General features: G+C 36.0%; 1 protein-coding gene across 1 annotated transcript in view; it reads left to right on the top strand.

Moving 5' to 3' along the window:
• Window positions 1-26509, top strand: part of ppp3ccb (protein phosphatase 3, catalytic subunit, gamma isozyme, b) — a 30249-nt gene extending 3740 nt beyond the window's left edge. Inside the window, exons 3-14 of the mRNA XM_055019115.1 lie at window positions 2062-2156; window positions 7870-8067; window positions 9500-9624; window positions 12379-12490; window positions 12647-12792; window positions 14209-14348; window positions 15093-15170; window positions 18102-18196; window positions 18297-18422; window positions 19898-19975; window positions 22503-22587; window positions 26392-26509. Coding sequence (XP_054875090.1) covers window positions 2062-2156; window positions 7870-8067; window positions 9500-9624; window positions 12379-12490; window positions 12647-12792; window positions 14209-14348; window positions 15093-15170; window positions 18102-18196; window positions 18297-18422; window positions 19898-19975; window positions 22503-22587; window positions 26392-26509 — 1396 coding nt within the window. The remainder of the gene's footprint in view (window positions 1-2061; window positions 2157-7869; window positions 8068-9499; window positions 9625-12378; window positions 12491-12646; window positions 12793-14208; window positions 14349-15092; window positions 15171-18101; window positions 18197-18296; window positions 18423-19897; window positions 19976-22502; window positions 22588-26391) is intronic.
• The last annotated feature ends 507 nt before the right edge of the window (window positions 26510-27016 follow it).

Genomic DNA, 27016 nt, shown 5'->3' with positions numbered 1-27016 from the left:
GTAGTTTGGTGTCTCTTTGTGGTACTTTGTGTCTTTTTGAAATATTTTATATATTTTTTTGTGGTGGTTTGCATCTTTTTGTATTAGTTAATATCTCATTGTAGTAGTTTTGTGTCTTTTTGTGATATGTTGTGTCTTTTTGAAGCAGTTGTGTGCTCTTGTTTTAGTTTTATGTCTCTTTGTGGTAATTTTGTGTCTCTTTGTGGTAGTTTTCATCTTTTTGTGGTAGCTTTGTGAACTAACTATTAAATAATTTATCATTTTTCAGTGCTTAACAGGCTTATTATTTCTGTTAAATGATGGTAAAATGCTGTAATGCTCTTTTTGGTTGTTTTGTGTAAGTTTTGTTTGTTTTGTGTCTTTTTTTGGGCTACTTCTGGTTATTTAGCATAATTTTTTGGTCATTTTTCATCTCTTTCAGGTGTTTTTTGTCTTTTGTGGTCATTTTGTTTTTGTTATCAGACTATTTTTGACCTTTCTGTACCACATAAACACACAGAAAAGCTGCACATCACTGCCTCGGTCCCAGTTTTATTTAAATATTTAACTTATTTTAGAATAAAACTAGACTAATCAATGAAAGCATCAACAAAGTATTATTTATGCTGAAGACGGATTCATTATTTCAGTTGTTTTAAGCAAAAACAGGAGAAGTTCACAGATTCCAGCTTTTAAAATGTGACTTTTAGTTGGTTTTAACTGAAAACAAACTGGTTTAGTTTTAAATTTAGACTCACATGTTGTAGAGTTCATTCAGTTTGATTTTAGAGCCAACCCTAACCCCAACCCTAACCCTAACCCTAACCCTAACCCTAACCCTAACCCCAACCCTAACCCTAACCCTAACCCTAACCCTAACCCTAACCGCTCAGTGTGTGAGTCTGTGTGTGTCTCTGTGTGTGTCTGTGTGAGTCTGTGTGAGTCTGTGTGTGAGTCTGTGTGTGTGTCTGTGTGTGAGTCTGTGTGTGTCTCTGTGTGTGTCGGTGTGAGTCTGTGTGAGTCTGTGTGTGTCTCTGTGTGTGTGTCTGTGTGTGAGTCTGTGTGTGTCTCTGTGTGTGTCTCTGTGTGAGTCTGTGTGAGTCTGTGTGTGAGTCTGTGTGTGAGTCTGTGTGTGTGTCTGTGTGTGTGTCTGAGAGTCTGTGTGTGAGTCTGTGTGTGTGTCTGTGTGAGTCTGTGTGAGTCTGTGTGTGTGTCTGTGTGAGTCTGTGAGTCTGTGTGAGTCTGTGTGTATGTCTGTGTGTGAGTCTGTGTGTGTGTCTGTGTGTGTGTGTGTGTGTGTGTATGTGTGTGTCTGTGTAAATCTGTGTCTGTGTGTGAGTCTGCGTATCTGTGTGTCTGTGTGTGTGTCTGTGTGTGAGTCTGTGTGTGTGTGTCTTTGTGAGTCTGTGTGTGTGTCTGTGTGTGTGTCTGTGTGAGTCTGTGTGTGTGTGTGTGTGTCTCTGTGTGTCTGTGTGTGTCTCTGTGTGTGTCTGTGTGTCTGTGTGAGTCTGTGTGTGTGTGTGCGTGTGTGTCTGTGTGTCTCTGTGTGTCTGTGTGAGTCTGTGTGTGTGTGTGTGTCTGTGTGTGTCTCTGTGTGAGTCTGTGTGTGTCTGTGTGTGTCTGTGTGAGTCTGTGTGTGTCTGTGTGTCTCTGTGTGTGTGTCTGTGAGTCTGTGTGTGTCTGTGTGTGAGTCTGTGTGTGTCTCTGTGTGAGTCTGTGTGTGTCTATGTGCGTCTGTGAGTGTGTGTGTGTGTCTGTGTGTGAGTCTGTGTGTGTTTGTGTGTCTCTGTGTGTGTGTCTGTGTGTGTCTGTGTGTGAGTCTGTGTGTCTCTGTGTGAGTCTGTGTGTGTCTGTGTGAGTCTGTGTGTGTCTATGTGCGTCTGTGAGTGTGTGTGTGTGTGTCTGTGTGTGTGTCTGTGTGTGTGTGTCTATGTGCGTCTGTGAGTGTGTGTGTGTGTCTGTGTGTGTGTCTGTGTGTGTGTCTGTGTGTGTGTCTGTGTGTGTCCTGTTAGCTTAGTTACTGATGTAACAGAATCGCTGGGTTGGTTTGTGTAATGATTCTGTCCTCATTCATGATTAAAGGAGCAGCTTCAGTGTCCTGCTGTGGGCCCCACGGCGGAGCTCCATGCTGGGACCCTCTGTGGGCCCCACGGCGGAGCTCCATGCTGGGACCCTCTGTGGGCCCCACGGCGGAGCAATTTATCTTTTTATTTACAGTTACAGTTTTTTTTTTACTGTATTTTATTTATTTATTTGTTTATTTAACAATTTCCTCTTATTTTACACATTTTTTCCCTGTTTTGTTAAATTACATAGAATGTCAAGAAAGGACAGAAACATGTTGATCTATACGTTGACCATAAAAAAAAAAGGTAAAAACTGTAAAAGTCTGTATTTTTTTCAAATAGTTTTTCATCCTTTTAGAATATTAAACAGTAAAATTCACCATTTTTACTGTATGTCAATCAGATATTTGTCAGAAAGAAAAATTATCTGAATTAATCATTTTTTCAATTTTTTTAATATCCAGGAAAATCTTTTTTTTAAAAAAATATTAATTTGCCATTTTTTAGAATTTCCAATAACCTCAACAGCAAAAATCTGTATTTTTATAAACGGTATTTCATTCTTTAACAGAGTTTAACTGTAGAATTATACACTTTTGCTGTATTTAAATTGGAAGAAAACATAATTTATTTCAGTTTTTACAGTTTTACTGGTGATTTTGCGTCTTTTTGTGGTAAATTTGCCTCTTTTTATTTTAATTTTGTCTTGTGGTGATTTTGCACATTTTTGTAGTTATTTTGTGTGGTTTTGTTGACAATTTTTAATCTTTTTCTGATGATTTTTTATCTTTTTGTGGTTAAATTTGCCTCTTTTTGTCGTGGTTTTGTGTTTTTGTTGGGATTTTCAAATTCTTTTAGTTGTGATTTTTCTTCTTTTTTTAGTGATTTTTCGTCTTTTTGTGGTGATTTAGTGCTTTATTGTGGTAAATTCTCCTATTTTTACAGTAATTTTGTGTTGTGGTGATTTTGCCCATTTTTGTGGTAATTTTGTTTGTTTCTGTTGTGATTCTTCACCTTTTTCTGGTGGTTTTTGCCTTTTAGTGTTACTTTTTGTCCTGATTTTCTTTGTGTTCTTTTGCTCAAACTAAAAATGAAGCAAAAATCCTGATCTGAGTGGCGAAGATCAATCGATCACTTATCAGTTATTAAATTTATCTCCAACTAATTTGATATTTGAGTAATTTTAAAACTAAATTCGTCTCAGTTCTGTGATTTGAGTTTCTTAATGTGAATATTTTCTGGTCTTCTGGTTTCTTTCCTCTAAACTGAAGATCTTTGGACTAAACGAGACGTTTGAGGAAACTCTGATCCACATTTTGATCATTTTCTGATCAATTAGTGCAGAAACTGATCAATAAAGAAGGTAAAGTCTAGTTGGAGGCTTGTACAGAGATAAATGTGGAATAAGTCGATATTTCCAGTCTGCCTTTTTTACTTTAAGTCGACCTGGAGCGATAAATCGATGGTTTCTGATGGTTTCCAGCTCTTTGGCTCATTGATCGATTGATTATTGGTTCAGACTCTGGTTCCTGCAGCTGGTTGACTGTAACTCGTCTTTAGATGTCTCTGCTGAGTGACCGAGTTCTCTGATGACTCCACTAAATCCTGCTTTTTATATGTTTTCTGTTCCTGTCAGCTGAAGGTAATGAAGCAGGATTTATTTAACGTTCTCTAAACTTTTACTGGGAGTCAAACCAACTGATATATTTCTGCATTTAGTTCAAAAAATGGAGTTTAAACTTTACAGACATCAGTGTATGGATCAGCAGCTCAATAATCAACACATAGATCATCTAAAAACAGCAAAAAGACAAAATTTAGATTTAAAACCACACAAAAATGGCTGCCAAGAGAAAAAAATAAACACAAAACAACCACAAAGAGACACAAGTTTACTGCAAAGAAGTGAAAAATGACCTCAAGGAGACACTAAATGACCTTAAATAGACACAAAAAGATGCCAGAGAAGCAAAATGACCACAAAGAGACAAAAAAACAACCTCAAAGTAAAAACAAAATTTCCACAAACGCCAAAATGACGACAGAAAGACAAAGATGACCCCAAAGAGACAGAAAATTAGCACAAAACGACTAAAAAGAGACATAAAATGACCTCAGAGAGCTGTAGAATGACTACAGGGACAAAAAATTACAGCAAAAGACACAAAACAACCACAAAGAAATAAAAAATACCACAAAAAGTCATAAGATGAAGAGCTGCCAAATGACCACAAAAAGACAAAAAATGACTACAGAGACACAAAAAATCAAAAACAGACGCAAAATGACCTCAGAGATGCAGAATGACCACAGCGACAAAAAATTAGAGCGAAAAGACACAAAAGAATTTGAAAAAAGCACGAAATGACCTTAAAGAGACACAAAACGACGTAAAACAACCACAAAGAGATGAAATATTTCTGTAATAGACAAAAAATTACCCCAGAGACAAAAAAATACCACAAAACGACACAAGATAATGTCAAAGAGCTGCAAAAATTACCTCAAGGAGACACAAAAGACCTTAAATAGACACAAAAAGATGTCAAAGAGCTGCAAAAATGACTAAAGAGACACAAAATGACCATAATAAGACACAAAAATCACACAAAACCATCAAAAAGAGACACAAAATGACCTGAGAGAGATGCAGAATGACCACAGGGACAAAAAATTACTGCAAGAGACTCAAAACAACCACAAAGACATTGAACATTTCCATAAAAGGCGAAAAATGACCACAGAGGCACAAAATGACCAAAAATTTACACAAAACCACTAAAGAGATTCAACGGGACCACAAAGAGACACTAAATTATCAGACACAAAATGATGTCAAAAAGATGCAAAATGACACAAAAATGGCAACAGACAGACAAAAAAGAACCACAAAGAGACACAAAATGACCAAAAAAAGACACAAAACCACCACAAAAAGACACAAAATCATTAAAAACTATGAAATGGCCTCAAAAAGACACTAAATGGCCTTAAATAGACACAAGAAGATGTCAAAGAGCTGCAAAAATGACCACAACAAGACACAAAAATGAGCTCAAAGACACAAAAAATGAGCTCAAAGGGACACAAAAGCACATATTTTTGAAGGACTGTTGATTAATTTCTAATATTTAGTCACTTTGGAGCACGCGTTGCTTCTTTATTCTCTAATAACAGAATATTTGATGAGGTTTATTCTCTAATATTTAATGAGGTTTGTTCTCTAATATTTAATGAGGTTTATTCTCTCTAATATAATATTTAATGAAGTTTACTCGCTAATATTTAATGGCGTTAGACCAGATGTTTGTTTCTGCTCCACCAGAAACCCTTGTCTTTCATTTGCCTGTCTGGCAGCTGTACGGTGGCCTGCAGGGACAAACCTCAGCTCTATTTAAATACCACTTCCTGTGGTTAGTGAGCTGATGAACCAGTTCAGTAAGAGGCGCTCTGATTGGTCGGATGGAGCGACCTGGATTGGTTAAAGTAGACCAGAAACAGAGAAACAGAGACTGACTTCCATCTGAAAGATAGAAAGTTTCTTTTTATTTCTCATCATTCCTCTGACTCACAGTTCTATTATGGTGGTTTTAAGTCTTTAAATGGTGGTTTTAAGTCTTTAAATGGTGGTTTTAAGTCTTTAAATGGTGGTTTTACATCTTTAAATGGTGATTTTAAGTCTTTAAATGGTGGTTGTACGTCTTTAAATGGTGATTTTCTGTCTTTTTATGGTGATTTTGCATCTTTTGTGGTAGTTTAGTGTGTTTTTGTTGGGATTTTGCATCTTTTCATGGTTATTTTAGGTCTTTTATGGTGAATTTGTGTCTTTATTAGCGGTAAATCCGTCTCTTTGTAGTAATTTTGTGTTTTTTGTTGAGATTTTGCGTCTTTTTATGGTGAATTTGTGTCTTTTGTGGTAGTTTTCTGTTGTTTTGTTGTGATTTTGCATCTTTTTTGGGTGATTTTGTGTCTTTTTGTCTTAATTTAGTGTGATTCTTTATCTTTTTGTAGGGAGTTTTTGTCTTTATCTTTGTTTTTACTCTATCAGAAAACAGAAAACACCTCCAGGCTTGTTTCTGTGACTTTATAGTGATTCCTGTATATCTATGGCTACCTGTCTCACCTGATCCTGAATCAATACTGGGACCTATATTATTGATCGGTGTTGATTCCAGCTGAGGTTTTAGAAATACTTGTGTTTCAGCAGCTCCAGTATCGACTCTAATTCTAACTTTAAAACTGAAACTTTTCTGATGTTTTCTGGTGAAGAAGCTTCACTCTGAAACATTTCTCCAGGTTAGAATCCTCCTCAGCAGGGCGGCTGTTTTAAAACAGGGCGTGTCGGTGGATACAGCAGCACTTTAATCGACTTCTGGGTGAATCTGAGCCTCAGCAGAGTTTCCTCCGAGGCCAAACACTCAGTCTTTGTGTTCGGGTCGAGCCTCGACACGCCACCAGGAGCTGGAATTTCTCTCGAAATCACTCAGAAACACCCTGAAGGAAGACAAACTGTAATGATTTATGCGTTAGATTTAGCCACATTCAGTTAACAAGTAAATTAAAGCTGCAGATTTAAGTTAGATATAGTTTAGCAACTTACTTTTTGGGAAAGTTTCAGTCCATTAATGTGAAAAAATAAGATTAAAACTCTCACAGGGGTCGTTTTCTGCAGTATGTTGTGATAATACTTGCAGTAGTTTTCAGAGTATTTTCACTTTGTGGTGTTACAGAAACAAGACAACCACAAAGACAAAAAGAGACACAAAACAACCACAAAAATATGCAAAATGACCAAAAATAGACATAAAACAACCACAGAAATATGCAGAACAACCAAAAATAGACATAAAACAACCACAGAAATATGCAGAACGACCAAAAAGAGACTCAAAATGACCACAAACACAAAATAACCATAAAAATATGTGAAACAACCTTTTTCTGAAGTACTGAGTCCGTTCGTCTGCAGAAACTGAACCAGGATCAGTTCTTTGAGTCCTCGCTGAGAAAATTTTCTGTGTTTTAAAAGCGTTTCTAATAATTCTGTCCTCCAATCCAAACCTCAGTAACCATGGAAACATCACAGCTCAGAAATGTGTCGTCTCTGAGTAGAAAAACTGTAAAAAAAAAAAAAAAAAGACCTTCACTTTGATGCTCAGATGTCTGAAAAAATGTTTACTTAAAGTGTTAACTCTTTGTCTGAGGAGATAAATCAGCAGGTTTAACCACTGATTGTAGTTTATTTGGCTCCTGCTGCTTTTCCATCATCACTCAGCAGGTCGGTTTAAATTAGAGCCGCTGCTGATAAAAAGAAATAAAGAATCCTGCTGAAGCTCTGATGGAAGAAGCTGAAAGTCAGACACAAGATGTTTGTTAGTTATTGTTTAGACTTAAAAGATCCTCATTTATATATTCTGAACTGATCAAACCATCATCTAAACTGCTGACGACTAAATAATTCCACTGTTTTTCCATATTTTTCATCCCTTTTCAAACCGATTAATCGATGATCAGAATAGTTGTAGATGAATTTATCTCGGACTCTCTGACTGGTGGTCAAATAACTAAAGTCTTTTTAAAGACGTCATCTTTGGCTTTAAGACTCTTTGATGAACATTTTCATCATCCTGAGATATTTGTTTATCATAGAGCTCATCATAGAGTTCATCATCGAGTTTGTTAGTTTGTCATAGAGTTGATCAGAGCTCATCATAGAGTTCATCATAGAGTTCATCATAGAGTTCATCATTGGGTTCATCAGAGTTTATCATAGAGTTTATCAGTGATTTGTGGGTATTTAACCCGTCCTCCTCGTCGTCCCCAGCGGTGCCGTACCCTCCTGGGACTCGGCTCTCGGTGAAGGACCTGTACGTGGACGGGAGGCCCAGCGTGGAGGTCCTGAAGGCTCACCTGGTGAAGGAGGGTCGCCTGGAGGAGGAGGCGGCTCTGAGGATCATCAACGAGGGAGCTGGAATCCTGAGGCAGGAGAAGTGTATGCTGGAGGTGGAGGCTCCCATCACAGGTACGAACACACCTGGACTGTCCCTCCGGTCTCCCAGACGTCTAGGATCCACAGTCTCATCAGCTCTGATAGTTTCAGGCTAAATGAAAAGCTCATTTACAGATGAATTAGTCATGAAATTAAAAGCAGTTTTACCTTTTAATGTGCAGTGAAGAACAAACCTGGGTTCAGGGAAAATATCTGCAGTCAGATTCATCAACACTTCATGGATAAAATCACAAAGAGATGAAATATTTATTCATCGCTGCACTGATAGAGGTGGAAATAAAAAGCAGATTACATTGTTCCATCAATGTCTGCTTGTTAAAAAAAAAATTTTTTAAATCTGAAGTAGAGATGTCAAAACGAACGTTCAAAAACTGTAAAAATCTTTCGACTAACCACAAATATCCATAAAATAATGTTCAGCTGATTTATCCCTCGTGTCGTCCTGCGGGTCAAATTGATCCGTTTTAAAGTTTGAAAATGTGGGGAAAAAAATATTTTCACAGTGAAACTTCTGATGTCCACATTTTCAACATTTTTGGGAAATTTTTGAATATTTTTTGATGGAAAAAAAGAAATGTTAAAAATGTTTCTAAAAAACATTCACAAAAAAATCAACCAAAATCCAGCGAATTTCACTGGATTTTGGGTGATTTTTATGTGAATGTTCTTAAAGAAAATATCAGAAGTTTTACTGATATTTACGGAATCACTTTAGATATTTGTAGGATTTTTTGGAAGATTTTTACTCATTTTTTGAAAATATTTACAAGAATTTTCTTGCCAAATTTGGGGGATTTTTTTTAAAATAAAACTTTTTAGGGAAACTTTTAAGGAATTATTGGAATTTTCTTCCTGAAGGTTTTGCAAATTTTCAGAAATTTGGGGAATTTTTTTGGTGAATTTTTGGATTTTTTTCAGACAAGGAAACAATATTTTTTGGTGGCCGTAAATGAGGACAACAGGAGGGTTAAATACAGTATTTTACATTTTCGATCCTTCATATGCACAATTTTCTATTAAAAAAGGCAAATATCTGTATAACGACAGTATTTTTTGCTGTTTTAAACGCGGTTAATAAAGTAAATTATTTAACTTTACATTGCTCAGATTTTTTTACATTTTAGTTTATTATTTTTATTTGCTTTTTGTGGAGTTGACATGTAAATTAATTCTCTTTCTCTGGTGATTATACTAAATATTATTGTTTATCTGTAAAATAACAAGTGTCAGTTCAACAAATGTTATTTTTTCAGAGTGTAGTAGTTTGTTGGTTTAGTTTAATCTCTTTTCTGTGTTATTAATTAATAATCAGTGATGAATCTGATCAGATCCGTTTCAGCACCTTCAACTTTAGTTCTGACATCCACAACTTGTCATCGTATTCCAGCTGATCTGTCTGTGTGTGTTGTGTGTCTGTGTGTGTTGTGTGTCTGTGTGTCTCCAGTGTGTGGGGACGTCCACGGTCAGTTCTTCGACCTGATGAAGCTGTTTGAGGTTGGAGGTTCTCCCAGCTCCACCAGGTATCTCTTCCTGGGCGACTACGTGGACCGAGGCTACTTCAGCATCGAGGTGGGTCTGTGTGTGTCTGCCAGGGGGTTGTGTGTCTGCCAGGGGTTACGATTTGAACAACACCACTCATCATTTTGTGTGTCTTTGTCTCTCTTTGTGGTTGTTTTGTGTCTCTGTGGTCATTTTATGTCATTTTGTGATAATTCAGTGTCTTTTTTTTTTTTTTTTTAGTAATTTAGTGTCTCTGAGGATGTACTCTGTGTTGTTTTGTGGTTGTTTTTGGCCTCTTTGTGGTTGTTTTGTGTATTTTTTAAAATCATTTTATGTATTTTGGGGCTTTTTTAGTCTTTTTAACCAGTAACCCTGCAGATCTGTGCCTTTAAACCATGATGTGGGTTCTATAAACTGAATTATATCCCAGCAGTCAGGTGCAGATGAACTGTGTGTGTCTGTTGTGTGTCTGGTTGTTGCTCCTCACAAAGTTGTTGACCTGTAGAAATCCTGACGTGACTTATGGAGCTTCACAGTCGAGCGTCTTTAAATAGTCGTAGGAAATGAGAAGCACGCTGCCGGCTCCACGTGCACGCTGCCGGCTCCACGTGCACGCTGCCGGCTCCACGTGCACGCTGCCGGCTCCACGTGCATGCTCTCACACACACATTAGACGTGGTACCATATGTGCACGCTCCTCGTTGTTGCCTCTAGCTGTGTCCCATTTACAAACAATGTGAGGGACGACTGGCAGGAAATCTCTGCTGCTGCTGCGGACGTTTTTATTGGCTGCTGCTGTGGTCAGTGGGACGTTTCTATTGGCTGCTGCTGTGGTCAGTGGGACGTTTCTATTGGCTGCTGCTGTGGTCAGTGGGACGTTTCTATTGGCTGCTGCTGTGGTCAGTGGGACGTTTTTATTGGCTGCTGCTGTGGTCAGTGGGACGTTTCTGTTGGCTGCTGCTGTGGTCAGTGGGACGTTTCTATATTGAAGCTCCGTCAGAGATCTTTGTTCCAGTGTCAGACTCAGAAGTTCTCTTTGTGGTTGTTCTGTGTCTGTTTGTGGTTGTTCTGTGTCTCTTTGTGGTTGTTTTGTGTCTCTTTGTGGTTGTTTTGTGTCTCTTTGTGGTCATTTTGTGTCTTTGTGGTTTTTCTGTGTCTCTTTGTGGTTGTTTTGTGTCTCTTTGTGGTTGTTCTGTGTCTGTTTGTGGTTGTTCTGTGTCTGTTTGTGGTTGTTCTGCATCTCTTTGTGTTTGTTTTGTGTCTCTTTGTGGTTGTTCTTTGTCTCTTTGTGGTTGTTTTGTGTCTCTTTGTGGTTGTTTTGTGTCTCTTTGTGGATGTTCTGTGTCTCTGTGGTTGTTCTGTGTCTCTTTGTGGTCATTTTGTGTCTTTGTGGTTTTTCTGTGTCTCTTTGTGGTTGTTTTGTGTCTCTTTGTGGTTGTTTTGTGTCTCTTTGTGGTTGTTTTGTGTCTCTTTGTGGTTGTTTTGTGTCTGTGGTCGTTTTGTGTCTCTTTCTTGTTGTTTTATCTCTCTTTGTGTTGGTTTTGTGTTTCCTTGTTGTAGTTTTGTGCCTCTGTGGTTCTTTTGTGTCCTTTTGTGGTTATTTTGTATGTTTCTGATCATTTTATGTCTCTTTGTGTTTATTTATTGTCATTTTGTGTGAATTAGTTGTGATTTTGTTTATTTCTGGTGATTTTGTTGGATATTTGGGGTCTTGTTTTGTTTCCTCGTAGCTGTTTTGTGTTTCTTTATCGTCATTTTGTGATTTTTGTGGTCCTCCTGTGTCCCATTGTTTTAATTTTGTGGTAGTTTTATGTCTCTTTGTAGTCGTTTTGTGTTGGTTTTGTGTCTCTTTTTGGTCGTTTCTGTGTTTTCTAACTGATCTAGACTCACATATCTGATATCAAACGTCTCTGTGATGATCATGAGACGTCTGAGTGACACAAAGCTTCACTTTATCAGCTCGACAAACAGCAGCAGCGTTACACAACCCTGCCTGCAGAACACACAACGTTCAGCCTGTTGTTCTGTGTGATCAGTTGGTGAACAGCTGGTCTGATCTTAGTTGACGCCTTCAGAAAAGAGCAGAATCAGAAGAAGCAGGTGGTCTGAGAGGCTGACTGGCAGCTGAAAGCAGCAGCAGGTGTGTTCAGAAGTGAAGACCGCCGTTTGTTCCGATCCTTTTCTCCGTCTCTGATTCTGATGCTGCAGAGTTTTCAGGGCTGCAGGCTTCGGCTCGCTGTGATCAATAATCACATCGACTAAATCCCTGCGTGATTAAATAATTAATCTGTCAGACCTGCCTGTGTACGCTGACCTGAAAACAGATATGAGAGCAGCAGCTTCCATGTAATCTGTGCTGAATACTAAATTAGGAAGTGATACCCTCAGTTTAGTCTGACAGGCTGCATCTCAGGACAAACTGCAACAACGTCGCCTTCAGGACAAACTCAGGCAACAAACGTGGCTCTGGAACCTTCACGGCTCACACTGATGAAACCTAAAGCAACACGGAGCAACTTAAAGTCAGAATATGTCCAAAATGACTCGACAATTATGCAAAATGACCTGAAAATTCTGCCGAATATGTGTCCAAGATTGCTCAAAATCTGTCCAAAAGAACTCAAAACTCATCCAAAATGACCAGAAATTTGTGAAAAATTTCTCAAAATTTGTCCAAAATGACCTGAAACATAGGAGGAGACCAAAAATGGAGCTAACAGAGAGCAAACACTGGGCTGAGATTCGTCAGGAACCGTCCTTAGATAAACTGTGGTGTTTTTGTGTATTTGTAACGGTGTTCCTGTGTTGTGTTGTGTTGTACAGTGTGTACTCTACCTGTGGGCGCTGAAGATCAACCATCCCAACACCTTGTTCCTGCTCAGAGGCAACCATGAGTGCCGACATCTCACAGAGTACTTCACGTTCAAACAGGAGTGTAAGTTAACCCTGACTGCTCTGTGTATTTGCACTGCAGACGGTGTATCTGCACTGCAGACGGTGTATCTGCACTGCAGACGGTGTATCTGCACTGCAGACGGTGTATCTGCACTGCAGATGGTATATCTGTACTCACCTGGCCGTGTTGTTCCAGGTAAAATAAAGTACTCTGAGCGGGTCTATGATGCCTGTATGGAGGCCTTCGACTGCCTTCCTCTGGCTGCTCTCCTCAACCAGCAGTTCCTCTGTGTTCATGGAGGCCTGAGCCCTGAAGTCACCTGTCTGGACGACATCCGCAAGGTAATGCTTTAAACACGCCTCAAACACGGCTTAAACACTCCTCAAACACAACTGAAACATGCCAGAAACACACCTGACTCATACCTGAATGAAACGCCTTAATTAGGCCTGAAATATGCTTTTGACATACCTTAAACACACCTGAAACATGCCTTAAACACGCTTTAAACATGCCTTAACAGGCCTTAAACACACCTGAAACACGCGTTTGACATGCCTGAAACACCTGAAACGTCCCTTAAACACGCCTTCAACATGCCTTAAACACGCTTTAAACATGCCTTCAACACACCTGAAACACGCCTTAAACATGCGTTAAATGCGCGTAAAACATGACTGAAACACGCCTTAAACATGCCTTAAACACAGCTTAAACACGCCTTAAACATACCTGAAACATGCATGAAACATGCCTAAACACGTGTTAAACACGCCTTAAACATGCGCGAAACAGGCCTTAATTGCACCTTAAACACGCATTAAACATACCTTAAACACCTGTTAAACATGCCTTAAACTCGCCTTAAACATGCCTCAGACACGTTAAACACACATTAAGCACACCTTAAACACACCTGAAACATGCCTTAAATGCACCTTAAATGCACCTTAAACATGCCTGAAACATGCCTTAAACACACCTTAAACATGCCTTAAACGCGCATTAAACATGCCTTAAACACGCCTTAAACATGCCTTAAACATGCCTTAAACACATGTTAAACCCGTGTTAAATAGGCCTTAAACATGCCTGAAATATGCTTCAAACACACCTTGAACACATCTTATACAGGCCTCAAACATGCCTTATACGCCTTAACAAGCCTGAAACACACCTTAAACACGCCTCTCTGAACAGCTCTGTAACTCTACAGTTTGTATTTTTGAACCAGTTCTAACTGTTGTATCGTAGTTTTTATAGTTCTTTATCCTGTTCTAACGGTTCTATCTGTGTTTTTGTAGTTCTTTATCCCGTTCTAACGGTTCTATCTGTGTTTTTATAGTTCTTTATCCCGTTTTAACGGTTCTATCTGTGTTTTTATAGTTCTTTATCCCGTTCTAACGGTTCTATCGGTGTTTTTATAGTTCTTTATCCCATTCTAACGGTTCTATCTGTGTTTTTATAGTTCTTTATCCTGTTCTAACGGTTCTATCCCTGTTTTTATAGTTCTTTATCCTGTTCTAACGGTTCTATCCCTGTTTTTATAGTTCTTTATCCTGTTCTAACGGTTCTATCGGTGTTTTTATAGTTCTTTATCCCGTTCTAACGGTTCTGTCGGTGTTTTTATTGTTCTTTATCCCGTTCTAATGGTTCTATCGGTGTTTTTATTGTTCTTTATCCCGTTCTAACGGTTCTGTCGGTCTTTTTATTGTTCTTTATCCCGTTTTAATGGTTCTATCGGTGTTCTCCTTCAGCTGGACCGGTTCAAAGAGCCTCCAGCCTTCGGGCCGATGTGTGACCTGCTGTGGTCGGATCCAGGAGAAGACTACGGCTCTGAGAAGACCCAGGAACATTTCTGCCACAACAGCGTCCGAGGATGCTCCTACTTTTACAGGTAGGAAGGTTCTACAGGTAGAAGGTTTAATCTAGAGGATGCTCCTACTTTTACAGGTAGGAAGGTTCTACAGGTAGAATGTTTAATCTAGAGGATGCTCCTACTTTTACAGGTAGGAAGGTTCTACAGGTAGAATGTTTAATCTAGAGGATGCTCCTACTTTTACAGGTAGGAAGGTTCTACAGGTAGAAGGTTTAATCTAGAGGATGCTCCTACTTTTACAGGTAGGAAGGTTCTACAGGTAGAATGTTTAATCTAGAGGATGCTCCTACTTTTACAGGTAGGAAGGTTCTACAGGTAGAATGTTTAATCTAGAGGATGCTCCTACTTTTACAGGTAGGAAGGTTCTACAGGTAGAACGTTTAATCTAGAGGATGCTCCAACTTCTACAGGTAGGAAGGTTCTACAGGTAGAACGTTTAATCTAGAGGATGCTCCAACTTCTACAGGTAGGAAGGTTCTACAGGTAGAAGGTTCTACAGGTGGTTCTGGTTCAGTGAGACGGTGTTTCAGATGGATCCTCCTCCTCCTTGTTAGATCTCCGACGTTAATTAATCCCTAATTTTAGCACCGTTAGCATCTCCTGTCATACTTGAGCTTCAGCCGCCTTCTTGGTTGCCATGGCGACCGAGGAGGCGGCGCAGTCACAGCCGAGCGGTGGGAGGACGGTGGTTCATTTGGATCCGGTCCTGATGAGGCCGGTCGCCGTGGTAACCCACATGTTGTTGTTTTTTTTCTCTTCCAGCTACCCGGCGGTCTGCGACTTCCTGATGAACAACAACCTGCTGTCGGTAATACGAGCCCACGAAGCCCAGGACGCAGGGTGAGTCTGGAACAGGAGGTTCTAGAGGGAACATTACAGGAAACAGGAGGTTCTAGAGGGAACATTACATGAAACAGGAGGTTCTAGAGGGAATAGTACAGGGAACAGGAGGATCTAGAGGGAATAGTACAGGAAACATGAGGTTCTAGAGGGAACATTACAGGAAACAGGAGGTTCTAGAGGGAATAGTACAGGGAACAGGAGGATCTAGAGGGAATAGTACAGGGAACAGGAGGTTCTAGAGGGAACATTACAGGAAACGGGAGGTTCTAGAGGGAACATTACAGGAAACAGGAGGTTCTAGAGGGAACATTACATGAAACGGGAGGTTCTAGAGGGAACATTACAGGAAACGGGAGGTTCTAGAGGGAACATTACAGGAAACAGGAGGTTCTAGAGGGAACATTACAGGAAACAGGAGGTTCTAGAGGGAAGAGTACAGGAAACAGGAGGTTCTAGAGGGAACATTACATGAAACGGGAGGTTCTAGAGGGAACATTACAGGAAACGGGAGGTTCTAGAGGGAACATTACAGGAAACAGGAGGTTCTAAAGGGAACATTACAGGAAACAGGAGGTTCTACAGGGAACATTACAGGAAACAGGAGGTTCTACAGGGAACATTACAGGAAACAGGAGGTTCTAGAGGGAACATTACAGGAAATAGGAGGTTCTAGAGGGAACATTACAGGAAACAGGAGGTTCTAGAGGGAACATTACAGGAAACAGGAGGTTCTAGAGGGAATAGTACAGGAAACAGGAGGTTCTAGAGGGAATAGTACAGGAAACAGGAGGTTCTAGAGGGAACATTACAGGAAACAGGAGGTTCTAGAGGGAATAGTACAGGAAACAGGAGGTTCTAGAGGGAACATTACATGAAACAGGAGGTTCTAGAGGGAATAGTACAGGGAACAGGAGGATCTAGAGGGAATAGTACAGGAAACATGAGGTTCTAGAGGGAACATTACAGGAAACAGGAGGTTCTAGAGGGAATAGTACAGGGAACAGGAGGATCTAGAGGGAATAGTACAGGGAACAGGAGGTTCTAGAGGGAACATTACAGGAAACGGGAGGTTCTAGAGGGAACATTACAGGAAACAGGAGGTTCTAGAGGGAACATTACATGAAACGGGAGGTTCTAGAGGGAACATTACAGGAAACGGGAGGTTCTAGAGGGAACATTACAGGAAACAGGAGGTTCTAGAGGGAACATTACAGGAAACAGGAGGTTCTAGAGGGAAGAGTACAGGAAACAGGAGGTTCTAGAGGGAACATTACATGAAACGGGAGGTTCTAGAGGGAACATTACAGGAAACGGGAGGTTCTAGAGGGAACATTACAGGAAACAGGAGGTTCTAAAGGGAACATTACAGGAAACAGGAGGTTCTACAGGGAACATTACAGGAAACAGGAGGTTCTACAGGGAACATTACAGGAAACAGGAGGTTCTAGAGGGAACATTACAGGAAATAGGAGGTTCTAGAGGGAACATTACAGGAAACGGGAGGTTCTAGAGGGAACATTACAGGAAACGGGAGGTTCTAGAGGGAACATTACAGGAAATAGGAGGTTCTAGAGGTAATATTACAGTAAATCCATCAGAACTCTGGTGAATCTGATCTTTAAACTCACTGAGACTAAAGTAGAACCCAGCAGCAGTGAGAGCAGCTCTGGAATTTCACCCAAATGTCAACAGAATAGAAGAGTTTCACTGATGAACAACCAGAAACACAAAATCACACCTCAGAGGAGAAACTCAGACAATAATAATCACATCACTGATTCTCAGGAACTGAAAATAATCCACAAAGGTTTAAAATGTGTTCAAAGTGATGAAAGTCATTAAAATTGTATAATTGTATAAATTATATAAATAAAATAAAGAGATAAAAATGGTCCAAAATTCCTGAAAAATTCTCCAAAACAAGATAAAATTCTCCAATATGACTCAGTTTGTCCACAGTGATTGAAATTTGTCCAAAATGATTCAAAATATTTTTAATGTGAGTTAAAATTTGTCCAAAATGACCTAAAATAGTCTCTTATTTCCAACAAGAGTTAAAATGTATTTAAAATTACCTAAAATTTGTCCAAAGCAAGTTAAAGATGGTTCAAGGTGACTCAAAACATTTCTATCATTAGTGAAAAAATGTCTAAGCTAAAAATTCTCCAAAAGTAGTTAAAAATGGTACAAAACGACTCAAAAAATTTCTCACAGGAGTTTAAATTGCCCACCATGACTTCACATTTGTCCAAAACAACTTAAAATGTGTTCAAAACAAGTTAAAAGCTGCCCAAAATTACTGAAAATATTTCCAACATCAGCAGAAAATAGTCTATAATACCTAAAGTTTGCCCAAAACGACTCAAAATATTTCCAGCAGGACTTTAATTTGTCCACCACGACTCCAAATTTGTCCAAAATTACTTCAAATGTGGACAAACCATTAGCAGAAGTTAAAAATTGTCCAAAATGACTCCAAATATTTCTAACAAGAGTTAAAATTTATTCAAAATGACCTTAGATTTGCAGAAATGTTTCACAAATATCGTTAATATGAGTTTTAAATTGTCTAAAATGACTAAAAGCTTGTATTTCTAATATAGTAAAATAATTTAAGTAAGTAATGTCATTACTGGGCTGGATACAGGGATAAGTGATGCTCCAGATCCTCTCATCTCTGCTGCTGTTCTCTAGAAAACCTCCCTGAGCTTTAATTTAATTGTTTTTAATCCAAATATTCCACAAATCTGTGTTTTATAAATCCATAGTTCTTTGATATTTCAGTCTACAGTCCTGGTGCTGTTCAGAAATGATACTGTTTGACGTTTTGTGGAGGTTTTGGCTGTAAAATGTGTTGAATGTGATCAATAACCGACAATCAATCACCGATAATCAATAACCGATAACTGATCCCTGTGTGTCCGTCAGGTATCGAATGTACAGGAAAAGTCAGACGACAGGCTTCCCCTCTCTAATCACCATCTTCTCTGCTCCCAACTACCTGGACGTGTACAACAACAAAGGTAGGACGGGGGAAGAGGGAACCATAGCAACAGGTAGGACGGCCGGGTGCCATGGCAACAGGAGGCAGAAGATGATAATGTGTGTTTGTTCTGTCGTCAGCGGCGGTGCTGAAATACGAGAATAACGTGATGAACATCCGGCAGTTCAACTGTTCCCCACATCCCTACTGGCTGCCCAACTTCATGGACGTCTTCACCTGGTCGCTGCCCTTCGTAGGAGAGAAAGGTGAGGACAGACGCACCTGGACAGGAGATAAATACTAAAAAGTCCTCTGTTTAGACATCTGTGGATGAAAATATAAACGTACAGTTTCAGTGGAGACGCCTGAGAACTTCTGTTCAACTTCAACCTCCACACCACAGATGGAAAAGATAGAAAAGAGCTCCAAGATTTGTCCAGAAGGATTCAAAAGTTATCCCAAATTTAATTAAGATTCACCCTAAATCAGTCGAAGTTGGTCCAAAATTACTCAAAATTTTCTCAAAAATATTCAAAATTTGTCCAAAATCTCAAAATTTTCTCAAAAATTACTCAAAATTTGTCCAAAGTAAGCCAAGATTTGTCCAGAAAGATTCAAAAGTTCTCCCAAGTTAATTAAAAATCCTTCATAATTTGCTCAAAATGATTTCGACATTATGCACAAGTTTGTCCAAAATTACAGAAAATTTCTCAAAAATCCAAAGTTTGTCCAAAACGATCCAAAATTTGTTCAAAATTACTTTAAATTACTTCAAAAGAACTTAAAATTTTCCCAAAAATATTTAGAAGTCAAGCAAAAGAACTTAAAATTCTGCCAAAATCACCCAGTTTGTCCAAAATTACTCAAAATTTCCCAATTTGTCCAAAATTATTTGAAATTTGTTCAAAATTATGCAAAGTTTGTGAGAATTTTTGAAAAATTCATCAATTTGTCCGAAACGATTTAGAAGTTAAGCAAAATTACTTAAATTTGCCCAAAATCACTCAAAATTTCTCAAAAATTTCTCAAAATTTCTCAAAAATTATTAGATATCTGTTTAGAATTAATCAAAAATGTCTAAAATGATTTTTTAAAAAATCCTAAATACTTTGTCCCAAAGTGTTTCAAAATTTCTCAAACAAACATCAAAATTTCTCAAAACGATTCGAATTTGTTCAAAATGACGCAAAATTTGTCCATAGTTACTCAAAATTTCTGAAAAATCCATCAAAGTTTGTCCAAAATGATTCAAAATTTGTTCAAAAGGACGCAAAATTACTCCAAAATTATTTAGAAGTTAAACAAAATTACTTAAAATTTCCCCAAAATTACTCAAATTGCTCAAAAATGACTCAAAATTTCTCCAAAATGATTAGAAATTTGTTCAGAATTAATCAAAAACATCTAAAATGATTTTAAAAAATGTTTGTCCCAAATGATTTAGAAGTTTGTCCAAAATTACTCAAAATTTCTCAGAAGTCGATCAAAATGTCCCAAATTATTCAAAATTTGTCCAAAATGATTTAGAAGTTGTGCAAAATTACTTAAAATTCATCCAAAATCTCTTCAACCTGAGTTAAAAAAGTCCAAACTTCCACCAGGAGAACTTGAGTGAATCATCTCCATGAGTTAAATGCAGCAGATGTTCTTCGATATGCTGCCGACTCTCTTCTCTCTCCTTCAGATTGAGTTTACCTGTTAGAGTTTCAACCTGTTTAACCTGCTGCTGCTGTTTCCATAGTGACGGAGATGCTGGTGAACGTGCTGAACATCTGCTCTGACGACGAGCTGATGTCTGAAGGTGACGACACCTGTGAAGGTGAGCAGACCTGTTAGCGTTAGCCACCTAGCTCAGGTGTGAAAGTTTGACGCCTGAGCGTTTGTCACGCCGTTCTTCTGATCTCTGAAGCTCTTCCTGTTGTTGGACTCGTGAAACTTCACACATTTCTGTCTCTGAGTGTTTTTTGTTCTCAGAATGAAGGTCCTTGAGCAGGTTGGCGGTGATAAAAGTGTTTTTTATTTCGCAGAATGAAAGCAAACCTACGCAGGAACTCTCAGAGGAGTTAAGGTCGCAGCTTTTACTGACAGAGAAAGTTTGGAACTTTTTGATGTCTCATAAGTTTGTAGAAATCCACAGAATTCCTCTTAGCAGGTAAAAAAACAACCTGTTAACATCTCTGAGGGTCTTAGATGAAAGGTTTAGAGATAAACTAATAACTATTGCATGTAAATTTATAATTTATAAATAAGATTTAATCAATTAAGCTCAGAAAATTACAAATATTTGTACGCCAATGTGTTAAATGTCTAAGAAAATAATAATATATAATAAATTGTGAGTACAAATGATGTAATTGCATAAAAATCTAAACTGTGGAACCAAATTAAGAACTCATGCACATATATTTATAATTCATACACAAGATTTAATCATTTAAGGCTAGAAAATTGTAAATGCTTGTTCACAAATTAGTATTTTATGTGTAAACGCCTTAATTTTATAAAATAGGGAAACATTAATAACTCACAATAATCAAACTGTGCACACAAGTTAATAACTTTTGGTTCATAATAAAAATAATTAGAATTTCCACAGTTTATTTGAGCTAATTAGTCATAGCTGTGTTTACAGTTTAGTATTTTGATTGCTAAGCTTTAATAAATGTGAATTAAAATGTGTGTAAATTTTAAAAATTCTGAATATCAATATAAAAATTATTCGTGTTTAAAAGTAGAAGAGAATTTAATCATTTGAGCTCCAAAAATTGATTTTTTTTTTTACACAAATCTGAATTTTATGTGTAACAATTTGTATTAACTAGTATATAACTGGTAATAACAATATATAACCGTATATAACTAGTATTAACCAGTATAACCAGTATATAACCAGTATAACCAGTATAACCAGTATAAACCAGTATATAACCAGCAGATCTCTGACTCTCTTCCACTTCTCTCAAGGTTTCTCTTCTTCATTCATTCCATTCACCAGCAGCTGGTTGCCATGGTAACACACCAGGTGTCACTGCGCCAGGTTCTCTGAAGGTTTTTAAACAAGCGAAACACAAACGTACACATGTGGATCCATCCGCCGCTGAAAGTAGTCCCAAACATCTGGAAGGAGCTTCAGTCAGCAGCTGGTTTACTAAAATAATAATAATAATAATGTTCATAATAATATTTCACAGCAGAGAACTGAATATAATAAACTACATTTACAGTCTGGGGCGGCACAGTGATTCAGTGGTTAGTTCTGTTGCCTCACAGATAGAAGATCACCGGTTCAGGTTCTGGTCTTTCTGCATGGAAGCTCCATGTTCTCCTTGCTGGGTTCTCCAGGTTCTCCAGCTTCCTCCCAGGTGTCCAGAAACATGCTGAGGTTAACTGGTGATTCTAAATAGTCCGTAGGTGTAGCTCTGTGATAGACTGTTACCTGTCCAGGTGAACCTGTGATAGACTAGTTGATACTAGTTATACTAGTTATATACTAGTTAATACTTGTTATATACTAGTTATATACTGGTTAATACTAGTTCTATACTGTTATAGACTAGTTATATGCTGGTTATTTACTAGTTAATGCTAGTTAAAACTGGTTGTATACTGGTTAATACTAGTTATATACTAGTTCAGGCATATGGATTCTCTAAAGCGTCTTGAGACAATTTGACTATAATTGGCGCTATATTAATAAAATTGAATTGAAATTGTTATATACAGGTTATATATTATATGCTGGTTATATACTAGTGATATACTGGTTATGCACTAGTGATTAATGTTTTTTATTACGGTAGTTATGTACTTGTTTTATGCTGGTTAATATTGGTTATATACTGATTACATACTAGGAGGTCATATTTCCCATATATTATTAATCTGTTAATATCATTTGTTTGTTTGTGTGCTCACGTTATTAATGACTTTCTACAGTTTATCTTCTATTTGTTTGTATGATGCTTATTTTTTCACAAACCTATTTATTAGCAAGCACAATCATTACACAACATGCTGAAATATATTCATCAGTTTATAATTTAAGCTCAAATGATTGTTTGAAAATGATTAATATATGCATGGGTTTTTAATTTATTTACATTTTTTACTCATTAAATAGTAACTCGTTGACAAAATGTAATAATTTTCTTATAATTTATTTATTTCTTTGCACTATTTGCTGATTTTTACACACAACAGTTGATATTTGTGTATTTGGTGTTCATTTGTGCTCAGTTTATTCAACTTTCTGTGCGTTTTGTTGGTTTTCCAGGTCATATTTGTGCGTTTGGTGTTTATTTGTGCTCAGTTTCTGGATCTGTCTGTGTGTTTTGTTGGTTTTCCAGGTGGAGCTCCGGCCGTCAGGAAGGAAGTGATCAGAAATAAGATCAGAGCGATTGGAAAGATGGCTCGAGTCTTCTCTGTGCTCAGGTGGGCCTATTTCACACCACAAGTAAACCTCAGTGTCCCTTTATTATTATTATTATTATTATTATTATTATTATTATTATTATTATTATTATTATTATTATTATTATTATTATTATTATTATTATTATTATTATTATTATTATTATTATTATTATTATTATTATTATATATTTATTATTATTGGAACACAAGGATGATTTTAATCTATTCAATCTGTTTTAAACACTTCCTGTAGAACCCAATAAATTACGTTTTATTGCATTTTTTAAAACTGACATTTCATCATTATTATTTTAATATGTTTAATACATTTCATTAAAAGTTTCAGACATGTTAGTAATATTTTGGCATTTCATTTTCATTTATTTTTTTGATATTGTATGAATGTTATTAGTATCTTTTAGTTTTTCTTTGTTAATAATATTTCTAGAATTTTTATTATTACTTTGACATTTTTTTCATTATTTTTAGACATTCTATTATTGTTATTGATATTTTGAAAAATGTACATTTTATTGTTATTTTTATTTTGTTGTGTTCACATTATAATAAACATTTTTTATATTTTATTTTTTTAGTAGTTTTCTGACCTTGATGACATTTTATTCTTCATTTTTGGACATTTAAGTATTATATTTTTTTAATTTAAATTTTTTAAAGATCCTTGAATTTCTTTTTACACTATATCATTATACGTTTTCTATATTTTTAAAAATAGTTTACTGACAATGTATTGATCTTGGTGACTTTTTATTTGTCATTTTGGGACATCTAATTATTATTTTTGACATTTTTTAATTTATATTTTATTATTGTTTTTATATTTTCATATTTTTTTAGTAGTTTACTGACAATGTACTGATCTTGATGACATTTTATTTATCATTTTTAGACATTTAATTATTTTTTTTACATTTTATTATTATTTTTTAGAGTTGTCATTTAGAGTTTCCATTTATTCAACATTTTCTATATATTTTTTAGTAGTTTCCTGATAATTTACTGGTCTTGATGACATTTTATTTGTAATTTTTGGAATATTATTATTATTGTTGTTGTTGTTATTAATAATAATCTTTTCATTTATTTAAATTTTATTTGATATTTTTAGAGTTGTGTCTACATTATATTAAACATTTTTCATGTTTTTTTAGTAGTTTACTGACAATTTACTGATCTTGATGACATTTTATTTGTAATTTTTGAAGATTTAATTATTTTATTTTTTAAATTTGCATTTTATTAATATTTTTAGAGTTGTGTTTACATTATATTAAACATTTTCTATACCTTTTTTTTAGCAATTTACTGAGAATTTACAGATCTTGATGACATTTTATTCGTAAGTTTTGGATGTTTAATTGCATTATTATTATTTATTTTTAAATATGTTTACATTTTATTAATATTTTTAGATTTGTTTTACGTTATATTATGCATTTTCTATATTTTATTAGTAGTTTACTGACAATTTATTGACTTTCTATGACTTTTTCTTTTTTTTCTTTTCTGACATTTTTTTTATTATAAATATTTCTATTCATTTTATAATTTTTATATTTTGGGGGGATAGTAATTTTTTATGGCTATTTCTGAATATTTTAGTAATAATTTGGAACATTTCCTTCATATCCTATCATCAGTGTATTGCTGGGGCATGACGAGGACGTTAAATTTAATCTGTTTAAAGTCTTTTCTGTGTGATTTCTGCGTATTTTCAGGCTTTTGGGTTTGAATTCGCTGCAGACAGACGTGTGATAAACGAGGTTATCGGACAGGAAGAGTTTCTGTTCGACTTCTTTGCTCCACTTTTCTTTAAGGCTAATGACTTTTCCTTTCTTTCCGTTTGTCCTCCTTTAATCCGGAGGAAGTATGTCACAATAATTTGTCCTGAAATGGGGAATGTTCCGGAGTTATTTTAGGGCTCGTTACGATCTCGTTATCTCTGTCTCAGCGGTGCGTCTGATTGGTAGATTTAGTTCCTGTTTCATCACACATCTGTCAGTAGAATTATTAGAATAAATAAGAAGCAGCTTCATCCCAGAATAAACAGAATCCAATCGGCCAGAAATATCTGGAATATTTCCACAACGTCTGAAGAGTTTCATGTGATTTTAGATTTAATAAAGTCCAGCAGGAAGAAGTTTCTGACCTCTCTAGATTTAATTATTTCACCGTTCAGTTAGTTTTACACACAAAATACTAATTCTGGATCCAAGAAATGATTAATTTGGTGTCAGATGATGTTCATAAAATCAGTATTTTAGCTGCATGACCTGAAATCTGAGTGAGTTTTAGTCCGTTTCAGAGAAATTATTATTATTACTGGTATTTTTACCTTTTAATCAGAATGTAATACAATATTTGATTTTTTTGACATTTCATTTTATTATTTTTCAGACATTTCGCTATTTTTTTCATTTATTTGTGTCAAAAGATATTTTATTATCATTTTTGACATTTAAAAAAATCATATTCAGACATTTTATTCTAGTTTTGGCATTTAAGACTTTTCATATTCTATTTTTTGTCATATCATTTGTATTATTATTATTTTTAAAGGTTTTGCTAATATTTTTAAAACGCTGCATTATTATTTTTGCATTTTTAAAATAATTTCTGAACTTTTGTTTTTTAAATTTTTTCCTATATTTTAACGTTTTATTAATATTTTAAAGACATTTTGTTCTAGTTTTGGCATTTAATGTTTTTAAATATTTTCATATACATATATTTAAAAATGCTTCTTTAATATTTTTATTTTGTCATTTAACATTTCAGACATTTTTTTTAATGTGCAAATATTTTACAACATTTTGCATTATTACATTTTATTAGAAATTTTCTGAAATGTGATTGTAATTTAATTATTTTTTAATTTTTTCCTTTTTTCTTACATTTTAATATTTTGCATTTAACACTTTTTATTTTATAGTTTGCTAATATTTTTAAACCATTCCATTATTATTTTCACATTTTAGGAATAATTTTTGCACATTTTATTATAATTTTGTCATCTTAATTTTTTCTTTATTCTTACATTTTATTAATATTTTAAAGATGCTTTATTATAGTTTTTGGTATTTAATATTTTTCTGTTTTTTGAAAATGGTTATCATATTTATTTTGTCTTTTCACTTTACAGCCCTTTTAAACAACATTTGCTAATATTTTAAAAACATTTCATTTTTTTTTTTTTACATTTTATTGATAATGTCAGGGAATGTGATTAGAAGTTTGTCATTTTCATTTTTTCCTGTATTCTTACACTTCATTAATATTTTAAGACATTTTATTATAATAATGACATTTAATATTTTTCATATTCAAAATTTTTGATTTTTAAAACATGGTTCTTTATTATTTTTTCATTTAGCTAATTTTTAACAAACATTTCATAATTATTTTGACATTTTATTCATAATGTCGGGAAATTTTACTAATTTTGTCATTTTATTTTTTCCTATATTCCTAGATTTTATTAATAATTTTAAAGATATTTTATTACAGTTTTGACATTAAACTTTTTCCGTTATTTTTGAAAAAAAAAATTTATTAGTTTTTATTTTGTTATTACACTTTTCAGACATTTTTTTCAAATTTGCATTTTTTTTTAATACTTCATTATTATTATTATACTTTTTTCAGACATTTTTCTGACTTTATAGAAAATCTAACAGATTTTTAAAATATATATGCATTGCAATATTTTCATCTGACAGCAGAAACCGCTTTAGTGGGAGTTTGGCTGTAGTAGAATGCAGTCTATCTGTTCTAAATGACTGATGTTTGTTTGTTGTCCAGGGAGGAGAATGAGAGCGTGCTGCAGCTGAAAGGTCTCACCCCGACTGGAACTCTTCCTCTGGGAGTTTTGTCTGGAGGCCGACAGACTCTTCAGAGCGGTGAGTTAATGGCTGACTAGTCTCTAACTAGTCTCTAACTAGTCTCTAACTAGTCACTAACTAACCTGCACTAACCAGTCAGGAGGAGGTTCACCACAGAGATGACCTGCTGCCCCAAAACATCTGCAGTCACTAAATTTAATCATTTATTAAACATCTGCAGCAACTTTTATCTGCAGGTTTCATTCTGAAGAACAAATTGCAGAAACACATTACTTTCAGAGAAAGATAAAAACATAAATAGAGGCTTTATCGATGAATTGCCACTTTATCGTGGTGGAGGGGTTTGAGTGTCCTGGTGATCCTGCTGTTGTCCGGGGCAACAGCCCTGGTTGGGTCTCCCAAGGCAAATTGGTCCTGCTGGAGGAACCAGACAAAGAGGGATTCAGAAAACTGACGACAGCAACGAGAAGGAAAGCTGCCACCTCGCCTGGATGAGGAACACCGGGTCCTCCTCCTGGAGCCAGGTCTGGGGGGGGGGGGGATGGCGGGGGGGGGGGGGGGGGGGGGGGGGGGGGGGGGGGGGG

The sequence above is a fragment of the Amphiprion ocellaris genome, chromosome 17 (assembly GCF_022539595.1).
Source record: "Amphiprion ocellaris isolate individual 3 ecotype Okinawa chromosome 17, ASM2253959v1, whole genome shotgun sequence".
NCBI classification, from domain to species: domain Eukaryota; kingdom Metazoa; phylum Chordata; class Actinopteri; family Pomacentridae; genus Amphiprion; species Amphiprion ocellaris.
Note: the sequence above shows the minus strand (reverse complement) of the source record. Positions and strands in the feature narration are given on the sequence as shown.